This window comes from Agelaius tricolor, unplaced genomic scaffold (assembly GCF_023055355.1).
Source record: "Agelaius tricolor isolate 1412-34295 unplaced genomic scaffold, bAgeTri1.0.p SCAF_14, whole genome shotgun sequence".
NCBI lineage: Eukaryota > Metazoa > Chordata > Aves > Passeriformes > Icteridae > Agelaius > Agelaius tricolor.
The window spans coordinates 14,106,379-14,125,565 of NW_027269274.1; the positions used below are offsets into that span (position 1 = coordinate 14,106,379).

The window sequence follows — 19,187 nt, forward strand, 5'->3', positions numbered from 1 at the left end:
AACAATGAACAAGCCATAAAGGCCATGACAAGGCAGAACAGCTGGACAGCCTCAACAGTTTGGAAATATAATATCAGTAAAATAAATACAGAAGTAAACAAGTTACAGGAGGAGCTTCCAGATGAAACTGGAAAACCCCAAACACAGTCAAAACCTGAAGCATGCTAAAAAACCTCACCAGCCAGCACAACAAAAAAGTATACAGGAAAGTATCCTGGAAAGAATGAGATCTACCAGAATAACTGAGAGAACCATTTCTGGGACAATACACAACATTCTGTTGTTCCATGCTGGAGGTGGAACTTCAAGATTACCTGGACACCAAAGTAAAATCAATGGGAAAGCAGAAGGTCTGGACTATAGAACAATTATCAGACTCATGCTCCTATGTGTGGGTTCCAAGGGTCAAGAATAAAACAATTTAGGTAACAACACCATGTAAATCCATTAAGAACACATTTTAAAAGCCTGAAGTAGTGAATTATCTAGAAGCAAAGGGAAGCAATCTAGAAAATGATAGACTTGAGAACTAAGCATCTCTGCTTCACACATTTGAGCTCCCAGAGAGACAAACTCAGAAAATCATAAGAAGAAAATCTACTGGTGAAAAAGGAAAATGAGGACAACCTCCTAAGGGATTTCAAGGTTTCCAACAGAAGCATAGAGACAGTGTTTCATCAAGAGTCACATGGCAACTAAAGAGTTCCAAGTACTTCAACAGCATCCTACACAAACAAAAAAAAGCTAAGAATTATAAAGGAAGATAAAAAAACAGATCAGAAAGCAAAGGTAAGACACAAGTCACAAGTCAAGAGTCTTTTCACAAAGGGAAAAGTCTGCCCACAAAGTCATCCAGGATCTTGATCAAGTTCCAGCTAGAAAACTGGGAAGGTTCATGTAAGTAGCAAAACAACAAGAGAGGTTAAGAGCTCTCCATATGAGAATAAAAGAACAGAAACCAAATGTATTTGGGAAGATAAAGAATTCTACATACTCCTACATTTTAGAAATTACTCATCTGTGTGTAACTACTGAAGAAAGGATTTCCTAAGGACAGCTGCTTCCCCTCATTTCACAAGATGCTCACAAAGCAGTCATTGATTGCAGGTGAAGGGCACAGAGAGCAGCTAAGGAAAACATTTTTCTCTGAAACCTTCCCACTTTAAGCCTGGAAAGCCATTGTTAATGACCCCACAGTACTGCAGGCTCTCAAGGACTGCCTGATTCACACACAGTGACAACAGACAACCTGGATGCCAACTATTTATTCCCAATGCCACAAAAAGGGTTTCTGTGGAACATGCAGACTGGTCAAAGGCATCTGCCCTCTCTATTGCCATCTCTCTCCCAGGATGTGACTTCTGCTCCCTCAGAAATGGAGGCCCCAAGACTTTGCTCTGAAGTAAGAGAACAAAGTTATTTCATCTTTGAAATTTGTGACTTGGAACTTTCCAAAATGCTCTGGCCTACTCAGTGGGTTACCACTGAAACCCAACTTCATCTTCACAACACTGGAGCACATTGTCCCCATCTGCAGGTAAAGGCAGCTGCTTTGTCCTGCTACAAAACCTGCCAAAAACCCACACAAACGGCAAGTGAGGAGAAATCTGGAGACTTACAGGACAAAGAGGATAAAATCAAATTACTCTGAGTTCATATGGTTGTTAGGTAAAAAAACCTCCTAAACTAAACAACTTGAAAAGTATTGTAAAAGGCTTTCAGGTGGTTGAAAGGCACAGATAGAAAAAGTGATTCAATTCAGCTGAGTCCACCTTCAGAGCAGTAGAGTCAGTCTCCTCCTTTACACAAGCAATAATAAAATAATGATTTAATGACAAAAAGGTTTTGTTAGAGCCAGATTAGCTGGGATTTTGTTTAATTGACAAAGCAGAGGCGGTAATGGATGCTCATTTAGAAAGTTCTTACATGCAAAAGCCTCCAGAACTTATGTTACATCCTCAGGGCTCCTCTGCAAGCCTGGCATCTGCTGCAAACTCAAGCACTTTAAAGTCAGAGAATAAAGATCTGCACACTAAATATTTAGCCCAGTTGCTGAGAGAGTCCTCTGAAATCACACAGTGCCAGCACACAGTGCCATGAGTAAACAGAGGAAGAGGAAATAGCAGGAAAATTCTAGCTCCAACCAAAGAACCAAAAGGTAATTTACTGCTGCATATTGCAAAGGGAGAGAGATAGCTACCAGGCAGACACCAAATACAACTTCACTTCAGTTTTCAAGTACAATCCCTGGTGGAAAAGGTGTTCTTTGCAAGAACTAACACAACTTCTTGTTTGCCTTTGCTAAAAAAAATTATATCCAGGATGAAAAAAAAAAGTGTGCTAGGGCTGAAATGGAATTCTGCTAGTTCAGGACTTAATTTGGGAGTCCTGTAAGTAACAATTTAAGAGTACTAAATTCCACAGAGCCATTGATATAATCTCCCTTCAGAAACAAAGTATGCCTTTAATTTTGAAATTCCTAGAATAAGTAAAATCCATTCCCCCTTCTGAAACTTTGTCCAGAAGTAAAAGCAGTTTCAAACTACAGTAAGGAGAAACTATTTTGTTCTTTACCCACAGCAGTGGCCAAGCACAGGCTGAATATACCACCCAAGGACTGCTGTGGAGTTTAAGAGCATTTTTCCTGTAAAATGTCAGCCAGATTGATGGCTGGGGAAACACAAGGACAGCTGCCAAACCTGTGGAAAAGCTATTTCCTCTGCTAGGGGGCCAGTGCCTCTGACAAGCAGCAAATGGTGAGGAAAAATCCTGATGACACAGAACCACCCAGCCCATGGTCACTTTGCAGCCACCCTCTGAGTAGGAAGGATATGAACTCCCAGCCTGCCAGAACCTCTCCTGGCACTTGGGCAGTTATGCAGGTGCTCTCCATTTCTCTATAAACAGCAGGGAGCTCTACATTCTGTTTGGTTGATGTCATCAAAACTCTAAATTCAGGAAAAACTCCCTCATAAGCTTTCAGTAATAAACTGGTGCAGCCCAGGAAAAACAAAGCTCCAAATATTAAGATCCCCATGTATTTTCTGGAGCTGAGAAATAGAACACTAAAGCAAAATCTTGTCTGAGATAGGACGAAGCACAAGACAAAGCACAAAAGAACATATAATAATCCTTGTATCACTTAATACACTTCTTTCAGCCACCATTATAAGCATCAAGTCATTTTCACAAGTTTCATGCTATAATAAGTAAGTATTTTTATGTCATTAGACAATAGTAATCTACATACCAATTCCCACTTTCATTTATCTATCACTAGAGGTCAAAATCAAAGCCTTTACATATCAAAGTAGCTGCTGACAAAGGACTACTGTGAGGCCTGAGAATGCTACACAGCTCCTTTTTAGCTTTGCTTCATGTAGAAACAAAAGGTTATGGCTGGTCTTGCACAGCTGCCTCTCCCATACTGACTTCAACCAGGTACATGATATGAATGTTTAGTTGCTTTTCACATGGCAATTCTATAGAAATTTCAGTGTAGTAAGTATCATCTCTCAAAGCACTGGTTCAGAAGAGGTTTTGCTGACCTATCTAATCAATTCTTCAAGTTTAACACTAGTGTATCTTGATTTCAAATGAGATCACTTGGCATCAAGTTCTGTAAGTGAACTGTATTGTACAGAAAAGCATTTTCTTTCTCAATATCAAGTCTGATGGCCTCTGGAATGGCACCAAGTAGGCATCAGACAGGGGAAGTCATCAAATTCTACTTTCTGTAGCAGGACTTGATATGAGCAGTTCCTTATCATTGCAACTTCCATTCTACACCATTCACTCTATACACATCATATTTCACCAAGCCCTGCAATTACCTCTTCTCTAAATCAGAGAGCACTGAGGCAATCTGTGTCACATTTACAGGCTTCTGTAATTGTCTTTTGTGGGAGGGGTGTTGGTCACCTATTTCTATACCCTTTTTAAGGGGGACCTACTAGAACTCTGAGCATTCACTACTGGCAGGTTTGGGAATACATTCCAAGATCCTTTCTGTTCTCCAACAGCAAAGGAGAGATTATTTATTTCACTGTGCCGTGTGCAGAGGTAGCTTTTTAAGCACACTAGCTCAACACAAATAGCACTTTTGCCTTCTAAGCACTATAAAAACCCTAAGCTATTTAATCCTTATACAACCTGTTTGAAACAGGCTTTAAAACACACTCTTGCTAAGAAAAGAAACCAGCAGCAGAACCGCTGAAGAATGTTTATATTTGAGATTTTTCTCTCCTTCAAAATAACCAAAACAAAGCAAGCTACAACAGCCAGTGATAACCAGGCTTTCAGAGAGAACATGTGGTCACTAAAGCCTAGCAAACAAGCTGCACAAAATAACAGAAACCTTTAGAACATGCTTGCTTACTTTGCCAGGCAATGCTGTCCAGGCCACGTGCCATCTTCATTTTTCACTTCTATTAAAACAACCTGAAAGAGAGTGCAGGTAATAAAGGTAACTGCAAGTCTGTTACACATTTTGCAAAAGCATTAGCAAATCCCATTGTCAATGTTTGCTCAAAGTACATAAAAGCAAGTGAAAAAAATACACATCAGCAAAAGCACTGCATGACACAAAAAAAAAAAAGAGAGAGTAAAAGTTATGCCCCTTACCTGGCCCTGATAGAGCCCTGCATCTTGCACTGTGCTATCCAGCTTGCTGAGCTGCTCATAAGTGTTACTCATGTATCTGTTCCATAGCCTGGTTTCCTTCTCAGCTGGGATATTGAATAGTTTTCTCATTTCTTTCTCAATGGTAGCTGTTCAGGAGAAAGTAAAAACAACAAAATTCCTAAAACATGAGTGCTTTTGGAAAAACACTAAGACATTCTTTCAGCAAGGAAGTACATCACTTATCCTTCAAGATCCTTCAAGCAGAAAATGTATTATGGAAGTTATAATTGCTCATGTAGTTTGTCAAATATTAAGGCTGAAAAAATGAAAAACTTTTGTTTTCAGTCATGTATTTGCCTGTCAAGCCCTCAAACCAGTAACATGCAGAACACTGAGAACTTTCTGCCCAAAGGCCAACTTCTCTTCATCAGAAAACAGAGGCTCAAGTTTTCAGTTACTACTGTCAAGCTGCCCATAAAGATGCTGTGCTGGTTTTGCATGGCCTGCTCTTTGGTAGTGGGACAGGCCACAGAGGTGGCTCCTGTGAGGAGCTGCTGGAAGCTTCCACCATGTCCAGCAGAGCCAATCCCTGATGGCTCTGAACATGGACATGCTGCTGGCCAAGGCTGGGCCAGTTAGAGAGGGTGGTAATGACTCTGTGATTACATATTTAAGGAGAAAATCAAAATAAACTGCACACAGTTGTTTCCTAGTCAGAAAAGTGGAGGAGGTGAGAACATGTGAGGGAAACAACATGGAGACACCAAGGTCAGTGGAGAAGGAGGGGGAGGAGGTGCTGCAGGTGCCAGAACTGAGATTCCTCTGCAGGCTGTGGTGAGACCAGGGTGAAGCAGCTGAGCCCTGCAGCCCATGGGGATCCACGGAGATCCACCCACCATGCCTGGAGGAGGCTGTGATCCAGTGGGAGACCCAGTGGTGAGAGAAGGCCCTGCTTCCAGGCTGGAGCAGCCTGTCCTTGGAGGACTGCACCCCGTGGGAAGAGAGACACACATTGCAGCAGTTTTGGGAGGACTGCTGCTCATGAGATTGGACCCACACCAGAGAAGGTCATGGAGAGCTGTCACCCATGGGAGGGACCCCACGGCCCCACAGGGGAAGGGTTCCTCTCCTGGAGCAGCAGAAGAAAACCTCAGATGATAAACTGACCAAACCCCCATGCCCTGTTGGTGGGAAGGAGGGAGGGGCTGGGGGAAGAAAAGGTGTTTTTAAGGGCTTATTTTTACTTCTCATTATCCTCCTGTGATTCTGATAGTAATAAACTCACTTTATACCCCTAAGTTGAGCCTGTTTTGCCCTTGCAGTGTTTTCTCCCAGTCCTTATCTCAACTGATTAATGCTTCATTAATTTTCTTCTCTCCTCTGCCCAGCTGTGGCAGGGGAGGGTGAGTGAGCACTTTTTGAGGGTGCCTGGCATTTGGCCAGTGTCATATCACAACAGATGCTTTCTTCAGTTTAGTACTGTAGATACAGGACAGCTGACATTCAGCATTTCAACATGTGAAAAATATAGCAATGAGAGAGAGAGAGAGAAAAGTCAGATTTGCTCCAGTCTGGAGGTTCTGGAGGGCAGAGATTATCTCCTGAGACAGCCTCAGAGCACAGCTTTATCTATCAGAGAACTACTTACCAACAGTATCTGCCTTGCTGAAGTGGCAGCTGATGACATTGTCGGGATCGCTGCTCTCGCACAGCTTCAGCTCCAGGAGATAAACCTCGACCTTATAGTGCTTCACAAAGAGCCCATACTCCACCACCTGCACACAGGGAACGAGGCAACACAAAGCTGCAACACTGAGCACTCCTCTGAAGCACACAGTTCTAAATGCTCTGAGCCTTTTGGAGTAATGAGAGTCAAGCCATAAACTGAACACTGATTGCTCCTAGATTCAGCCACCAGCTTGTTTGGGGGGGTTGTTTGGTTTTTAAAATGGGAAATCCCAGTGCTTTCCTTCCACAATGCAAAGTTCCAGAGATCCATATCACAGCTGAACTGATAGTGTCAGCTAACCACTCATGAAAAATACTTGATAACACAAAGCATTCTAGAAGAAAATTACCTTTTATCTCTAGTCTTTGGTTAAGTTTTATAAAATAATTAAATCAGGCTGGAACAGTGGAAAAAAATCTCTTCTACCAGAAGAGAGCAAGCCAAAGCATTAATTATTTTTCTGCACAGTACACAGAACCTGCCTCAATACTCTCTCCTAGCAAGAACAGAAAAGTACCTCTGAAGTTGTTTGGATGACACTGCTTTATTTCAGAGTACCTTTCAAATCAATTTTGCATCTGAGAGAATATTCCAATAGGTACATTTACTCATGACACTAGCTTGCAGCGTATTTTTTAAAAATCTTCCATAAAACTGGACACCATTCTTCACCTACAGATCATAAAACACATTATGCCAGAAAGAAAAGCACATTTCACAGGCCAGTTATGAGACAAGTGCAATGTAATAGGAAGAACAAGAAAAAAAAGAAAACCCCACACCTCAATTCTCTCCAGAGTGCTTGGCAGCTACAAAGCTTCTGAAAATGAGAACATATTTCCTTGAAAAAGCTGGCATAATTTTTAAGAGTAACAGTGAGAGGCATTTGGACAATGCCCTTAATTTGCTTTAACTTTCAGTCAGACCTGAATTGGTCAGGCAGTTGGACCAGATGATTAAGTCCCTTCCAACTGAAATAATTCATTCTATTCCTGTGACACCAGACTTGGTATGATCTAACATATTACAGAAAAAAACTACCCAGCTTTGGAAAGAAACCAAGAATTAAGACCTAGACATATAGTGACAATTCCACTAAATTATGCTTCCATCTTCTGAGGATTGTTGCTTTTAGAAGGTTGTATTAGACATGCAAGGTGCTTTAAAGGTAAATAAATAACAAACACATTTGGAAAGCTCTTCAGTACTTTGCTGTTACAACAGAAATTAAAGCTCCCTGTTTAAACAGCTTCTTGACAGGCAGAGCAGACTTGTTTTTAGGAAAGGAAAAAAACTAAGTCAAAAGTTTTCCATTTATTTTTCAGAATAAATGTCACTAAACATGACTTCCTGTTCTCCAGTATTCTGTAGTTAGAAACAAAGAAGAGCCGTATTCAGAAAAGAAAAGAACTCTTTCCAAGAAGTTCCTGATCAGATCATTGTGTCCATTAGGATGGAGGAATGGAGTCTCTAATCACCTGCAGATGTCTTTTAAACTGCATCTGACCAGCTTCCTTGTTCTCTGCCAAAGTACAGCTCATGTCATGCCACTGCACAGCAATCTCAGCACAACTCAGCTGCTGAGGAAGCACAGTAATAAACCTTCCCACAGGACTCTATAGATGACTGCCCAAAAATATGGTCTGAGACTATCAAAAGAAGCTGAACCACAAATAAATCAAGTCTAATCCTCCTGTACTTGGCTCTGATCATCAAACACAGAGATGGAAGAAATATCTTTTAAAACCATAAAGATGGCTGTAATTCACTTCCCAGATCCTACTTTTATGGATATTTTTATGTATTAATTATAGTTGATCCATCTTTAGGAAGTCTTAAGGCACTCAAGGACCACAAGTCTAAGTGCTTGACTTTTAATGCTATCTGGGGAATACTGTAACCAGATCCTGCCCACATCCTACTCAGGTGCTGCAGTGCAGCTTCTGTGTCTCACTGACCTACTGGATTTTTGTAAGATGCTGTTATGTCCCACAAACCTACTATACTGCTATATTTTAGCATCTTCTTAAATATAAAAACCCCCTTCAGTTATCAGGTTAACAACAGAGACTGTCAGTTTCATAGCAATTCAAAACTTGAAAAATTTACTCTTAACTAGACCCAGAATAACCTGGCATGTTAGGTCTGTAAATCAGCACAAGCTCTGAGCTCTACCCCCTTGGTAATTGCACCACTGAAAACAGCATCAGACACCACAACAAAAGAAGGCTCATGCAAGTTAAGCCCAAGGTTTCCCCAATAACTCCCAAATCTCCTGTCAGATTTCACATTTTTCAGAAAAGGGAGTGTGCAATGACATGCCAGGTTTTGTGACAGCAATCAGCCAGCTCAGGAAGGAAAGCTCCCTCACTTGGAGAGGCACTGATCACTAACAGCACCAGTTCTCCCCCTCAGCACACACCTGCAATCCCTCAAGATGTTACATGTTTCTCTAAAACCACATCTCCTTTACATGCTGTAATTATTTTCTCCTCTCCTGCTTCTTGCTTCCATGGGAGTTCTGTCGACTCAGCTGAGTGAACCTGAGGTAACCAGGTGATCCTGGGTTAACTCACCAGTCCTGAAGACATCAGAATTTCTTACTCCCTGCAATTTCTAGCCCACACTGAATGACAACATTCCAGCACTTCCTGATCTTACTTCCCTTCTGGTGCCACACTTAGCTAGGTCTTGCACACCTTGAAGTAACCCATACTCACAACACAGTGCTGCTTAAACATAAGTGATGCTAATTCCATCCATTATGTCAACACTTGGTGTAGTGATTAGTTCCTTAATGAGCCCCACACAGTGGCATTGCTCAATTTAGTCAGTACAATTGGTTAAAACTAAAATAAAAACAAAAAACCTTTTACCTATACACTTTCCAAAAAAAACAACCAACCAAAAAAAAAACCCCAAACAAAATGAAAACAAACACTTGTCAATTTCACCCTACAGAACAGGTTATGTATTCAGAATGCATACCTGACTGCATTTGTCAACCAAAAACATGACTAACAGAACCAAACCATATATCCATCTCTTTATAAAGATTTTAGAATCACACCATTTTGGAAGAGAAAATAAGAATCACCCTACACTCCAAAGGAAGCCCCTAATCCATCTGTACTAAAAGACTCATTCTGTCCTGGAAGATAAACTAGTTTGACCAACAACTTATACTTGTCCACAAAGTACACACTATTCCATGCAATATAAAAGCACTGTACTAGTCCAAAGAATCATAACCTGAACAAGGTTGAGGGTTCTTGTTGCAGATAAACCATCAACTCAGAACCCCTGAACATTCAGGCATTTTGGCTGAAGTACAAGCAAGTTGTTCTTTCAGACAAGGCAAAAAGATATGACGTTATTATCTCCAAAGAGCTACTGAGAATCCTGTCTTAGCTGACATCTGGCAAAATAAACCGTTTACGCTTGATGGAGATCAAAAAATGAAACCAAGAGGAGAAGTTGATTCAGCCATACTTACTTTCCTTACAATAGGCTGCTGTCCGTCTATACAGCCGTACCACGCTACTAGTTTGTTCCAGGCTTCGGTGGGCACCAGCACGTAATCCAGCTCATCAATGAGGTGTTCTTTCAAACTCTGAGTTTGCGGATCTAAAAGGGAGACAGACGGCGGAGAGCAGGGCATCAATCAGCGCCTTTCCTTCTCCAGAGCCACACACGTACTGCCGGGACACCGAGGAACAGCAGCGCTCCCGGGGAGGCAGAGCCGGGCCGGTCCCCTCACGCCCAGGGCGGTGCGGCCGCGCGCCCTCTGCAGCGCCCGGCTCCGAAAGCGAAAGCAGCGCGGGGAAGTTCCCGGCCGAGCCCGAGCCGCGGCCCCGCTTCCCGCAGCACTCACCGCCGAACAGGCCCGAGTTGTCGATGGGCCCCGGGAACAGGCCCGCGTTGTCGACGGGGCCCGGGAAGAGGTTGGGATCGCCGGCGCCGAACATGTCCCAACTGTCGAAGCCCACGTACTTCTTCCATTGCTTGAACCACCGGCTCTCCACCAGGTACCTGCAACACACGGCACCGCCCGGCGCGGCCCCTCAGCGGCGGCGCGGCCCGGCCCGCAGGCCCCGCCGCCCGTAGGGGAGGGGGACGGGCAGGGAGGGGAAGCGCGGGTGTGCTCACCAGGACTCGCCGGGCCGGAGGGCCGTAGCCAGGAGCGGCCCCAGCTCGGCCCGCTGCTCCGCCGGGTCCGGCCGGGCCCGTTCCCCGCCGGCCGCGGCCGCCGCCATGTCCGTGCGCGAGACCCGGCGCGGGCGGAGGTCGGAGCGCGCGCGAGCGCGCGGGCGGGCACGCGCTGGGCGAGTGGGAGGGACCCGCCCCGCCCGCGCGCGCTCCGTGACGGGGTGGGCGGGGCCGCGCGCCCTATGGCGGCGGCCGCCATCTTGCGACGGCACCGTGAGGGCGCTTGGGAGGGTGGGGTGGGTGCTGCGCTGAGCTGAGCGCCCGTACTGGGGCTGCAGGGGGAGCCCGGGGAGCAGGAGCACTCCTCCCGCGGGGATAGACCTTGTCCCCGAGGGAGCTTCGTGGTCGAGAGGGCTCCCGGGCCAGCCTCTTTGAGTGCTCAGATAAAAACACTTCTGCGAACACTGTGCTCCCTTCCGCCTCCGCGGCAGCACCAGCCCAGCCTTCCCCAAAGCTGCCAGCCCGCTGCTCTGGGCTCCAGACACCGTGTACTTCACTGTCTCAGCAAGAATCTCCTCTCTGAATTATGGCTCAGTAGAGATCGAACCCAAGCTGAAATCTTTAGCTCTTCATAAAGATTTTATTTTTCTCTCTCTCTGTCAAAACTGGTGGCAGAACCATTTGGTTGGACTGTGGTTTCAGTTTTAGACGCTTCATTTTCTGACGTGGGGCACACTGGTGAGGGCGTTTGACTTCAAATTGTTGTGGGAGTAAGCGGGAGAACGGGTGTGTGAGACCGACTGGGGAATGCTCGGGAGGCTGGGCACTGTCTCAGGAGAGAGCTGCTCCAGGAGACTCCAGCATTGATCCTTCGAGTACCATGTCCTGTCCTTGAGAAGGAGGGCTCTTGGGAAGAATTCAAAAAATCTGCCTTAAACGGATGCACCAAAGAAATCCCTTTATATTATGTGAAAAAAGGCGGGGGTGCTGTGGCTGCCTGTGCCAGGAGCCTTCTGGCAGCACCGTGGGCAGGTGGGCTCTGCCAGCTTGGCACTGCTGCAGCAACCAGGGTAACGTGATAAAAGCCTTTTATCTTCCTGACAGCAGGGCAATTCCATTCAGTTAACACTGAAAGAACCATTTTCTCCTTCCAGTAAGAGTTGAGTGTTGTTACTTCAGTTTTTCTCAGAGGGCAGGGCCCCTTCGGGCTCTAACACACCCTATTATGGCAAGGCTGGGTGTGTTTTTAAAATGAGTCAGCTATTCTGAGATAGTGCTTGGTGGCTGACCTCACTCTGCTAATGAATTACTGACTCCTCATAGAAAGTGTGGTAAACAATTAAATGGTTTAATTCGGGCCTTTCTGATTCAGTGCAAGAAAATTACATTGTTCCAGTTTCACTGTAGACAGAGGTGTCTGTGTTCTCCAGGCTCCTCAAGCACTTTCCTTTCAGCCATGGACTTCTGTCCTGATCTCCAGCTCATCCCCATGGGTGTGAAAGTGGCACTGACAGCAGCAAAGCCCCCTCAGTACCACACGACTGGGGCAGGTGTTCCCAGCCTGCCTTATGATGGCAATGATCAAACACAGACTGAAAGCTGCTGAGGAGAAAGGGAATTTAAATAGCAGAAAGAGCCTTGTACAGGCTGAGTAAGAAAGATCTCAGACTCAGGCTGATGGCACTTCTGTTGAGTAGACACTTCTGAACACCACATCTCATCAGCCAGGATTTCAGCAGATAGCCCAGGGTTTGGTGGGCAGAACACTAGGGAATCTGGGTGAGGGAGAAAGGGCCAGGAAGGATAATTTTTTTTGAACTAGTTAACACTCCTGACAGCTTCAAATATTTGAACTTGTTTAAGTATTTAAGAAGTTAGCCGCCACTATCAGCAGCTAAAGGGGGGAAGAACCACTGGGAGGGGGGACAAGTAGGGGACAAACACTTTCTAGGAAGGAGAGAATATATGAAACTTTGATGTGCAGAAGAATGGAAAAACAGGAACACTAACAGAGGGATTAAGTGTTTGCAATTAAAGTGTTGTGTAGGAGTGTATATGTGACAGACAGGAGATGTTGAAAGGACAACTTCCTCAAGCCACAGAAGCAGCCAATTTTGCTAAAGTAGTATTTATTTTAAGGTTGCCCTCTGAGTCAGTCTGTTTCTCTCTGGAATTACAGAAATAGAACTGGCTGATTTATAATCCCTGAAGAATTGCCTGGGATTCTTCATGCCTCCCCTCAGTACAGAGCTGCTGCCTGTGGTGAAATGTTCACCTCCTCTGATCACAACACCAGCCAAGGTTTGGGGTGAGAGCCTGTGTGGGGACCATGCTCCACTGTCCCTGTCACTGCCAGGGAGCTCCAGCCAGTGCCCTCTGTGCTGCAGCCCACTGGACCTCAGAGCCAGCTGCTCCAGGGAATGCTGAAATGAGACTGGGAATAACAAGGCTGGGCAGATTTCAGCCACACTGCAAAGTTCCTGCTGGTGTGCCTACACTGGGATTGTTCGTTTTCCTGCTGGCATGGCTCATTTTGGTCCTGGAATCATGTCACTGTGCTGCTTCTGGCACAGCTGGAGCTGTTGCTTTGTTTTTCTGCTAGCACAGCCCCAGCAGTCAGAAGGTAAATAAATCCCTTGGCCATAGGCACAGAATAAGCACAATGCAAGGTGCAAGAGACCTTTTTTCGGCATGATGGAGCTGCAGCAGGTGTTGGGCTCTGCTCCCTGCCGGCCTTGGCCAGAGCCAGAGGCTGGTTAGGAACAGAGGAGGCCCCACTCAAACGCTCAAGTTTGGTGAGTCAGGAATGAGGAAGTGCCACAGCTCACGTTGAGAAAGATTTTCAGTGCCCTAGGTTTCTGCTGCTCCTGATCCCCTGTACTTTCCACCTATTTCAACATCCTGCATTAATGAAGGAAGTAGAACTAACTGAAAAAATAATCCCCTACACCATGCATCATCTGCTGCAAGCCTTCAATAGCTGCTGAAAACATCCTGTTTTTTTCTATGAAGCTGTTCTGGGATTTAAGAAATCCCCCGGTGAGGATTGTGCAATCCGAGTTCAAAGCTCGATGACTCAGGGGTAGCAGCAAGCAGGGTGGTGCTGGTTGGAAGGTTTACCCAGTCTCTCCTCAATCTTGACGGATCCTTGGTACAGTAACAAAGCAACTGTGAATTTGTGAAGTGAAAAGCTACAAACAAGAATGAAACCCTACCAAACCCTCAAATCCTGAGTGTTTTTATTATGAAAACATGCATGAATGCTTGAAAGCATTATGCCTTCCCTTGGAGAGCCCAAGTTTTTAGTCTGGGTTAGGATTCCTCAGTCCCACACCAAGTTTATGCGTGGTGCTACAAGGCCTTGTGAGGAGTGGCTTGCAATGAAAATGTGCTGACAGAGCAATTGGAGGAGTGAACATTTTCCTGTAGAAGGAGTTGAGCTGCTGGGCAGAAGGATGGCAGGTGAAATTTGGCAGAGGCTCATGATTTCCCATGGGAAACCAATCATAATTTCAGTCATTTAGCAGCAGCCTGTAAAACCAGGATTGCTGAGCAGGGCCGATATGTCAGAATTATTACTGAATCATAGAACCATTAAGATCATTGGGTACAATTGTAGCAACTTCTCATTAAGTACTTCTCAGCTCCGTGGTTGCCAGGAGTCAAAAAACTGTTATGGAAGAAGTGAAAAGAAAAAGGAAATATTTCCTGGCAGATCTGCACTTGGGAGTATCATATGCAATTCCTGTGCCCAAAGGGAAACAAGGACACTGAGGCAAGGCACAGTTCCCATGGGCCAGGTGGTTGAATGGGGTGGTATTGCACTGGGAACATGAATAAACTGGTTTGTCACATGATTCCCTGCATCGTGAGGTGCTGGGGATGCACAAAGGTGCTTCGGTCTCATGGAGGACTGGGCAAGCACATGAGGATCTGTGCTGGGCCACCACTGATGCAAAATGGGGTAGAGCCAGTGAGGGGGCAGTGGCTCAGGGACAAGGGGAGGGACAGTGGGTGCTGCTCCTGGTCTAGGTCCCCCCAGGCTGCAGAATCGCTCATCTCCCTGCCCTAGCAGTTATCAGCCTGTTGTGGGCTGTTGCTGGTAGCAACACTGGGGATTCAGCCAGGGTAAAATCACCCCCCGGCCACATTCCAGTGTGTTCCCTCTGCACTGAAGCCTTAAGGGAGGCCCAGTGAGCACTGGGGCAAGGTCTGTTTGTTCCCCACCGCCCTCCCGCTCTGCCAGGCTTGTTACACATGGGGCAGGACATGGTACTGATTCACAGCTTGCAGAGCTCATGCTCTCCGTTTAGTTCAGCCTGACTGCACGGCTGTGCTCGAGTGCTCCAAGTCTGCCCCTGTGAGCACCCACATGGGCTGATGAACAGGTAACAGACCCACCACGTTTTACCCAACTCACCCAGATTTATCAAGCCACAGCCTTAAAGAAACTACACAATTTTTATTCAGAGAATCACAGTGAACTACTGAAACTCACAGCCGCTTGGCCTGGCATACCTTCCCAAACATTCCCGTGCAACTTTTGAAAACATCAGGCACACTTCAAGGATTTGGAAGATGCACCGTCACAAGCAAAATCTGCACGAGACATTGGGATTTCTGCCAAAGCAGCGGCTCCCTGCAACAAAAACAGCCAACAGCAAGGGCAAAGGGCAGAGAACTTTCTAGGCAACCTTCTGCAGAAGCAACTCAATGTCGTCCTGGATCTTGATGGTTTCGAAATGCCGGCTGTAGCGTTTGAAGGGGACGCCGTCGGGGCCAATGAGGAACTTCTCGAAGTTCCAGGAGATGTCATTGCGGCAGACCGGGGACCAGATGATGTACTGCGGGTTGGTCATCAGCGACGAGGGGTCGTCGTGCGGGAAGGGCAGCGCCTCTTTCAGGAAGGTGAACAGAGGGTGCGCGTCCTTCCCGTTCACCTCGCACTTCTCGAACATCATGAAATTGGGCTTGAAGCCGCTGCCAGGACGAACGTGCTCGAGCATGGGAAGGATTTCTTCGTTGGTGCAGTTTTCCTAAGGAAACAAAGGTAAAATCGTCCCGAGCACGGCCCGTGAGAGCCCGGCCGGGGGGACGGCTCAGCCCCGCTCCCCGGCGCCGCCACCCGCCCTACCTGGTGACCGAACTGGTTGCAGGGGAAGCCGAGGACCTGGAGCCCGCGGGGGCCATAGCGCTGCTGCAGCTCGTTGAGCTGCAGGAAATCGCGCTTGGTCGTGCCTCAGAGCGACGCCACATTGACCACCAGCAGCACCTTGCCCTTCAGCGAGCCCAGCGACAGCGGCTTCGCCGCGCCCAGGGGCTTCGCCGACAGCTCCGCCAGCCCCGCCACACGCCCGCCCGCTCCTGCCGCCGCCATGGTGCGCAATGCTGAGGGAGCGGCTCCGCTCCCGCCGCCGCCTCGCTCCGCCCGCCCCGTCCCGCCGGGAGCCGCCTCCGGCCCCGCCCCGCGCCGCTCCCCAGCGCTGCCCCGCCCGGACATCGCCCCCGCGGCACCGCCCGCAGCTCCCGGGCTCGGCGGGGCGCGGACAGGCGGCCGGGCCTGCTCTGGAGGGCGTGGGGGCTTCCATCAGTGAAATGCGCAGAGCGGGGTGGCGTTAAAACCCACAGCTAACAGGGAAGTGTTACCGTTCCTCAGAAACGCTTTGGAAAAGCAGCAAAACACAGAATGGTCCAGCCTTCGTAGTGACAGGCCACCCGCACAGTGTGTCACCAGGGCTGCAGCATTCTCCGAGGACACCACTGCCACTGAACATGGCCTTGGGGAGATAAACACCTGCAGTTTGCGCATCAGGAATGGGAAAGATGAAAGTTTGACAAGAGTCTCACAAATATGTATGCTTGGCAGAAAGACTTTTGAATGTAGAATCTGAAGGAGGAATGGAATTGAAAGCAAGTTTTGATATCGAAGAAAATAATTGCTGAGCCAGTCTTACTGGTAGCCAAGAAGGCAAACGGTATGTTAGTTAGAAGGGGTTTTTATGGCTTAGAGCAAAGGATAAACCCACCTCAAACAAGAAGGTGTTTTTACCAAGCAGAAAGATAGAACAGGCAAACAAGACTGCTGATGTTTCAAGTAGAAAAAAGGTCTCAAAATTTTCCACTGCAAGAAAACTGAAAAAGAACTTCTAGCTTAAACTGTAACGTACTGACTTTTAGTGATAGGTGAACAGTAACATGAATATGGTAATTATAGTAGTTGTGATAGGCTATAGGTAAAAATTAAGGTATAGATTGGTTCTTCTGCATTAAGGTGCTCAGCTAAGAAAAGTATATAATGCATTGTAACCAAAACAAAGGGTCTCCAGGCCTGCCTGCAGCTGGAGCTGACAGCTGTAGGGACAGGCTCTGTCACCCACAACCCTGGGCTGCTGTAACGTATTGGGTGTAATAAGCTGCATTATGAAGAGTTGCCTGGAATCCTGAATCCCTCATTACAGCTCTTACAGAAGAGGAACGGGAGGAGCACAAGAAAAAGGAGCAACAAATTCCCTTCTTCAGAGTACTATAAGTTTTCCACTTCTTTGAGGCTGGTGAAGTCTACACACAGAATTACAGCTTGGTATATCCTCACTAGATAAAGAGAAGTAGGCTCCTTTCTCAATTTCAGGGGTTGCTTTTTCCCATCCTTGGCTTTTCCATTTCTTCCCTAACTGCTTCAGTCTGTTTGCAGGAGTGTTAGATCATGCAGTATTGACTGCTCTGTTCCCCACAGACTGAAGGCAGCCCTAAGTGAGCTGGGCTGTTTCTTGTGCTCACACCAAGCAAGTGGCCCAGCTGTCCCTCCACTTCCCTCTCCTAAAGTAAAGAGGCAGTTCGGGGTCAGGCCTTGTGTCCATGTCCATGGGTTGGACCAACAAGGACAGTGGAGCAGCGCAGCCCAGCAGGAACAAAGAGCCAGGGCCTCAGCTCCAGTGCAGCTCCCAGGGGAAGCAGGGAGCCCCTGCTGAGCCTCCTGCCTGCATCTGCGCCAAGCGAGCTCCTTTCACAACAGCCCAAGGTCAGACAGCTGCTTATCAGCCCTGGCCACCAGCCAAGGCAGCCTGGGCCCCCACGCGGGGGATGCGCTCAGCCCGCCCCTGCTGTCTGCTCTCTTTTGTGCTTGGGAGCAGGGACTTGTCACGAAATGCCAGCTGTCACCAACAGGCACCACACAATGCTGCCTCTCTGCTCTGGGTGCCCAGGTGACTGCAGGATCTGGGGGGGTTGCTTTGAGTTGCTCTTGGCACCTGCCTCACTAACAAGTTTTGGGGACTTTCCTGATTATCTTGCATCTTTGGGGACCTGCAGTGTGTTGCAGCAGTGATGGCAGGAGCCATGTCAAGTGTCCTGAGAGAGATCGGTGCTGGAAAACAGCGGATGAGCCGAGGCACATGATTCATGTTTGCTCTTGAAAAAAATGAGTTACAGTCACCACAGACTCCTCCTCACCCACCCCTGGGCACAGAGAGCCACAGCTCCTGAAGAAGAGGAATTTCCCTTCAAGGTGATATCTAGGGTGGGGCCACATCTCTGCTGCCACTTTTGGCCTCAGACTGGCACCTTCACTTTTTTGTCTGGTCCCAGGGAATGACTCTGAAGTGGGGGAGTTTACTTCTGGGGCCCTGCCCTTTCCAGAGAAGCACAGGTTAGGGCTTTCCCTTCCTTGATGAGCAAGTTTTAAGGGTACAGAATGAACTTCCTTGTTGGCTCAGAGCTATGGCCTGTGCCTGGAAACATTCTGTGCAGCCCCCTCAGCTGGGATCCAGAGGAGTGCCAGAAGCTCCAGGGGGACCAGATGGGTTCAGTGGTCCCCTTTTGGGCTGTGTGACAAGTGACAGTTGTCCTACATGGTAAAAAAATTACTGTTTAACAGCAACAGTGCCAAGTAATCACAAAAGCCACCAAACCACACCTTCTGGCCTCTAGCTTACATCATGTCCCCACTCCTGGTAGTGAACTCCTTCCCCTGCTCAGGGGGCTGGCACTTGGCTCCTTGCTTTTCCCCTGCCTCTTCCACAGCTCCTTGCCTGCCTGGATTGCTCTCCATTAGTGCTGAGCTCTCATTCCCCAGGTCAGGTCTGGCCATCTGCGTCCTCAGCTCTGTTTCATCCAGAGCAAATGTGGCTTCACATTTGTCCAGAGGTGACAGATGTGGCAGGAATCCAGAGGGAGCCAGGCTGCCAGCCCTCAAAGGCAGGAAAGCTGACTGATAACTGAGATGATGGTGTAAGTCAGCAAAAGCTTAGTGACACTGGGCTAACAGTCACTGCTGGGTTGAAAAAGAGCAGCAGATACAGAGCCACAGGCTTTGAGGAACAGGCAACCTGACTCCAAACCCCTGTAAGAGCTGGTCTGTAACTGTGGCCACAGCAGACTGCAACCCCACATCCCTGCAAGACTGAAAACCCCCAGATTTGCTCAACTGCAACATCCCCCCAAAAAAGGGAACTGCAAATGAGCCACTAAACTTGTCAACAGGCCAGCAAATTACATCCTCCCTGGCAGCCCCACGGCCCCAGCTGAGAACTTCCTGCTCTGTTCAACCCAGTCACGCTGCAGGGGGAGGACAAACACCCAGGAGAGGAAGGAGGGAAGGGTGGGGTGGCTGAGACCACTGGGGCTGTCAGACAATTCACTCTGGGTGTCTGTGGCTGAAGAGGAAGGACAAGGACCAGAGGTACAAGGC

At 47.4% G+C, this 19,187-nt stretch overlaps 2 protein-coding genes and 1 long non-coding RNA gene across 4 annotated transcripts in view; 1 reads left to right on the forward strand and 2 right to left on the reverse strand.

The window, feature by feature from the left end:
* USP4 (ubiquitin specific peptidase 4) overlaps positions 1–10,686 on the reverse strand; it is a 33,100-nt gene extending 22,414 nt beyond the window's left edge. For both annotated transcript variants that reach the window (XM_071439784.1, XM_071439783.1), the window contains exons 1-6: positions 10,502–10,686; positions 10,227–10,384; positions 9,849–9,979; positions 6,272–6,398; positions 4,624–4,769; positions 4,379–4,440 (exon numbers count right to left, since the gene is read on the reverse strand). In XM_071439784.1, coding sequence (XP_071295885.1) covers positions 4,379–4,440; positions 4,624–4,769; positions 6,272–6,398; positions 9,849–9,979; positions 10,227–10,384; positions 10,502–10,608 — 731 coding nt within the window. In that variant the 5' untranslated portion in view covers positions 10,609–10,686. The remainder of the gene's footprint in view (positions 1–4,378; positions 4,441–4,623; positions 4,770–6,271; positions 6,399–9,848; positions 9,980–10,226; positions 10,385–10,501) is intronic.
* A 73-nt stretch (positions 10,687–10,759) lies between these two features.
* LOC139595939 (uncharacterized) lies at positions 10,760–13,728 on the forward strand. The gene is made up of 2 exons (XR_011681187.1): positions 10,760–11,571; positions 12,681–13,728. It is a non-coding gene; the product is annotated as an uncharacterized lncRNA (long non-coding RNA).
* Positions 13,729–14,943: 1,215 nt separating this feature from the next.
* Positions 14,944–15,893, reverse strand: GPX1 (glutathione peroxidase 1). Its single transcript, XM_071439795.1, has 2 exons — positions 15,636–15,893; positions 14,944–15,537 (listed from the first exon to the last, which is right to left on the reverse strand). Exons 1-2 carry the CDS (start codon positions 15,876–15,878, stop codon positions 15,187–15,189), a joined length of 594 nt encoding a protein of 197 aa, XP_071295896.1. The 5' UTR covers positions 15,879–15,893; the 3' UTR covers positions 14,944–15,186.
* Between the last annotated feature and the right edge of the window lie 3,294 nt (positions 15,894–19,187).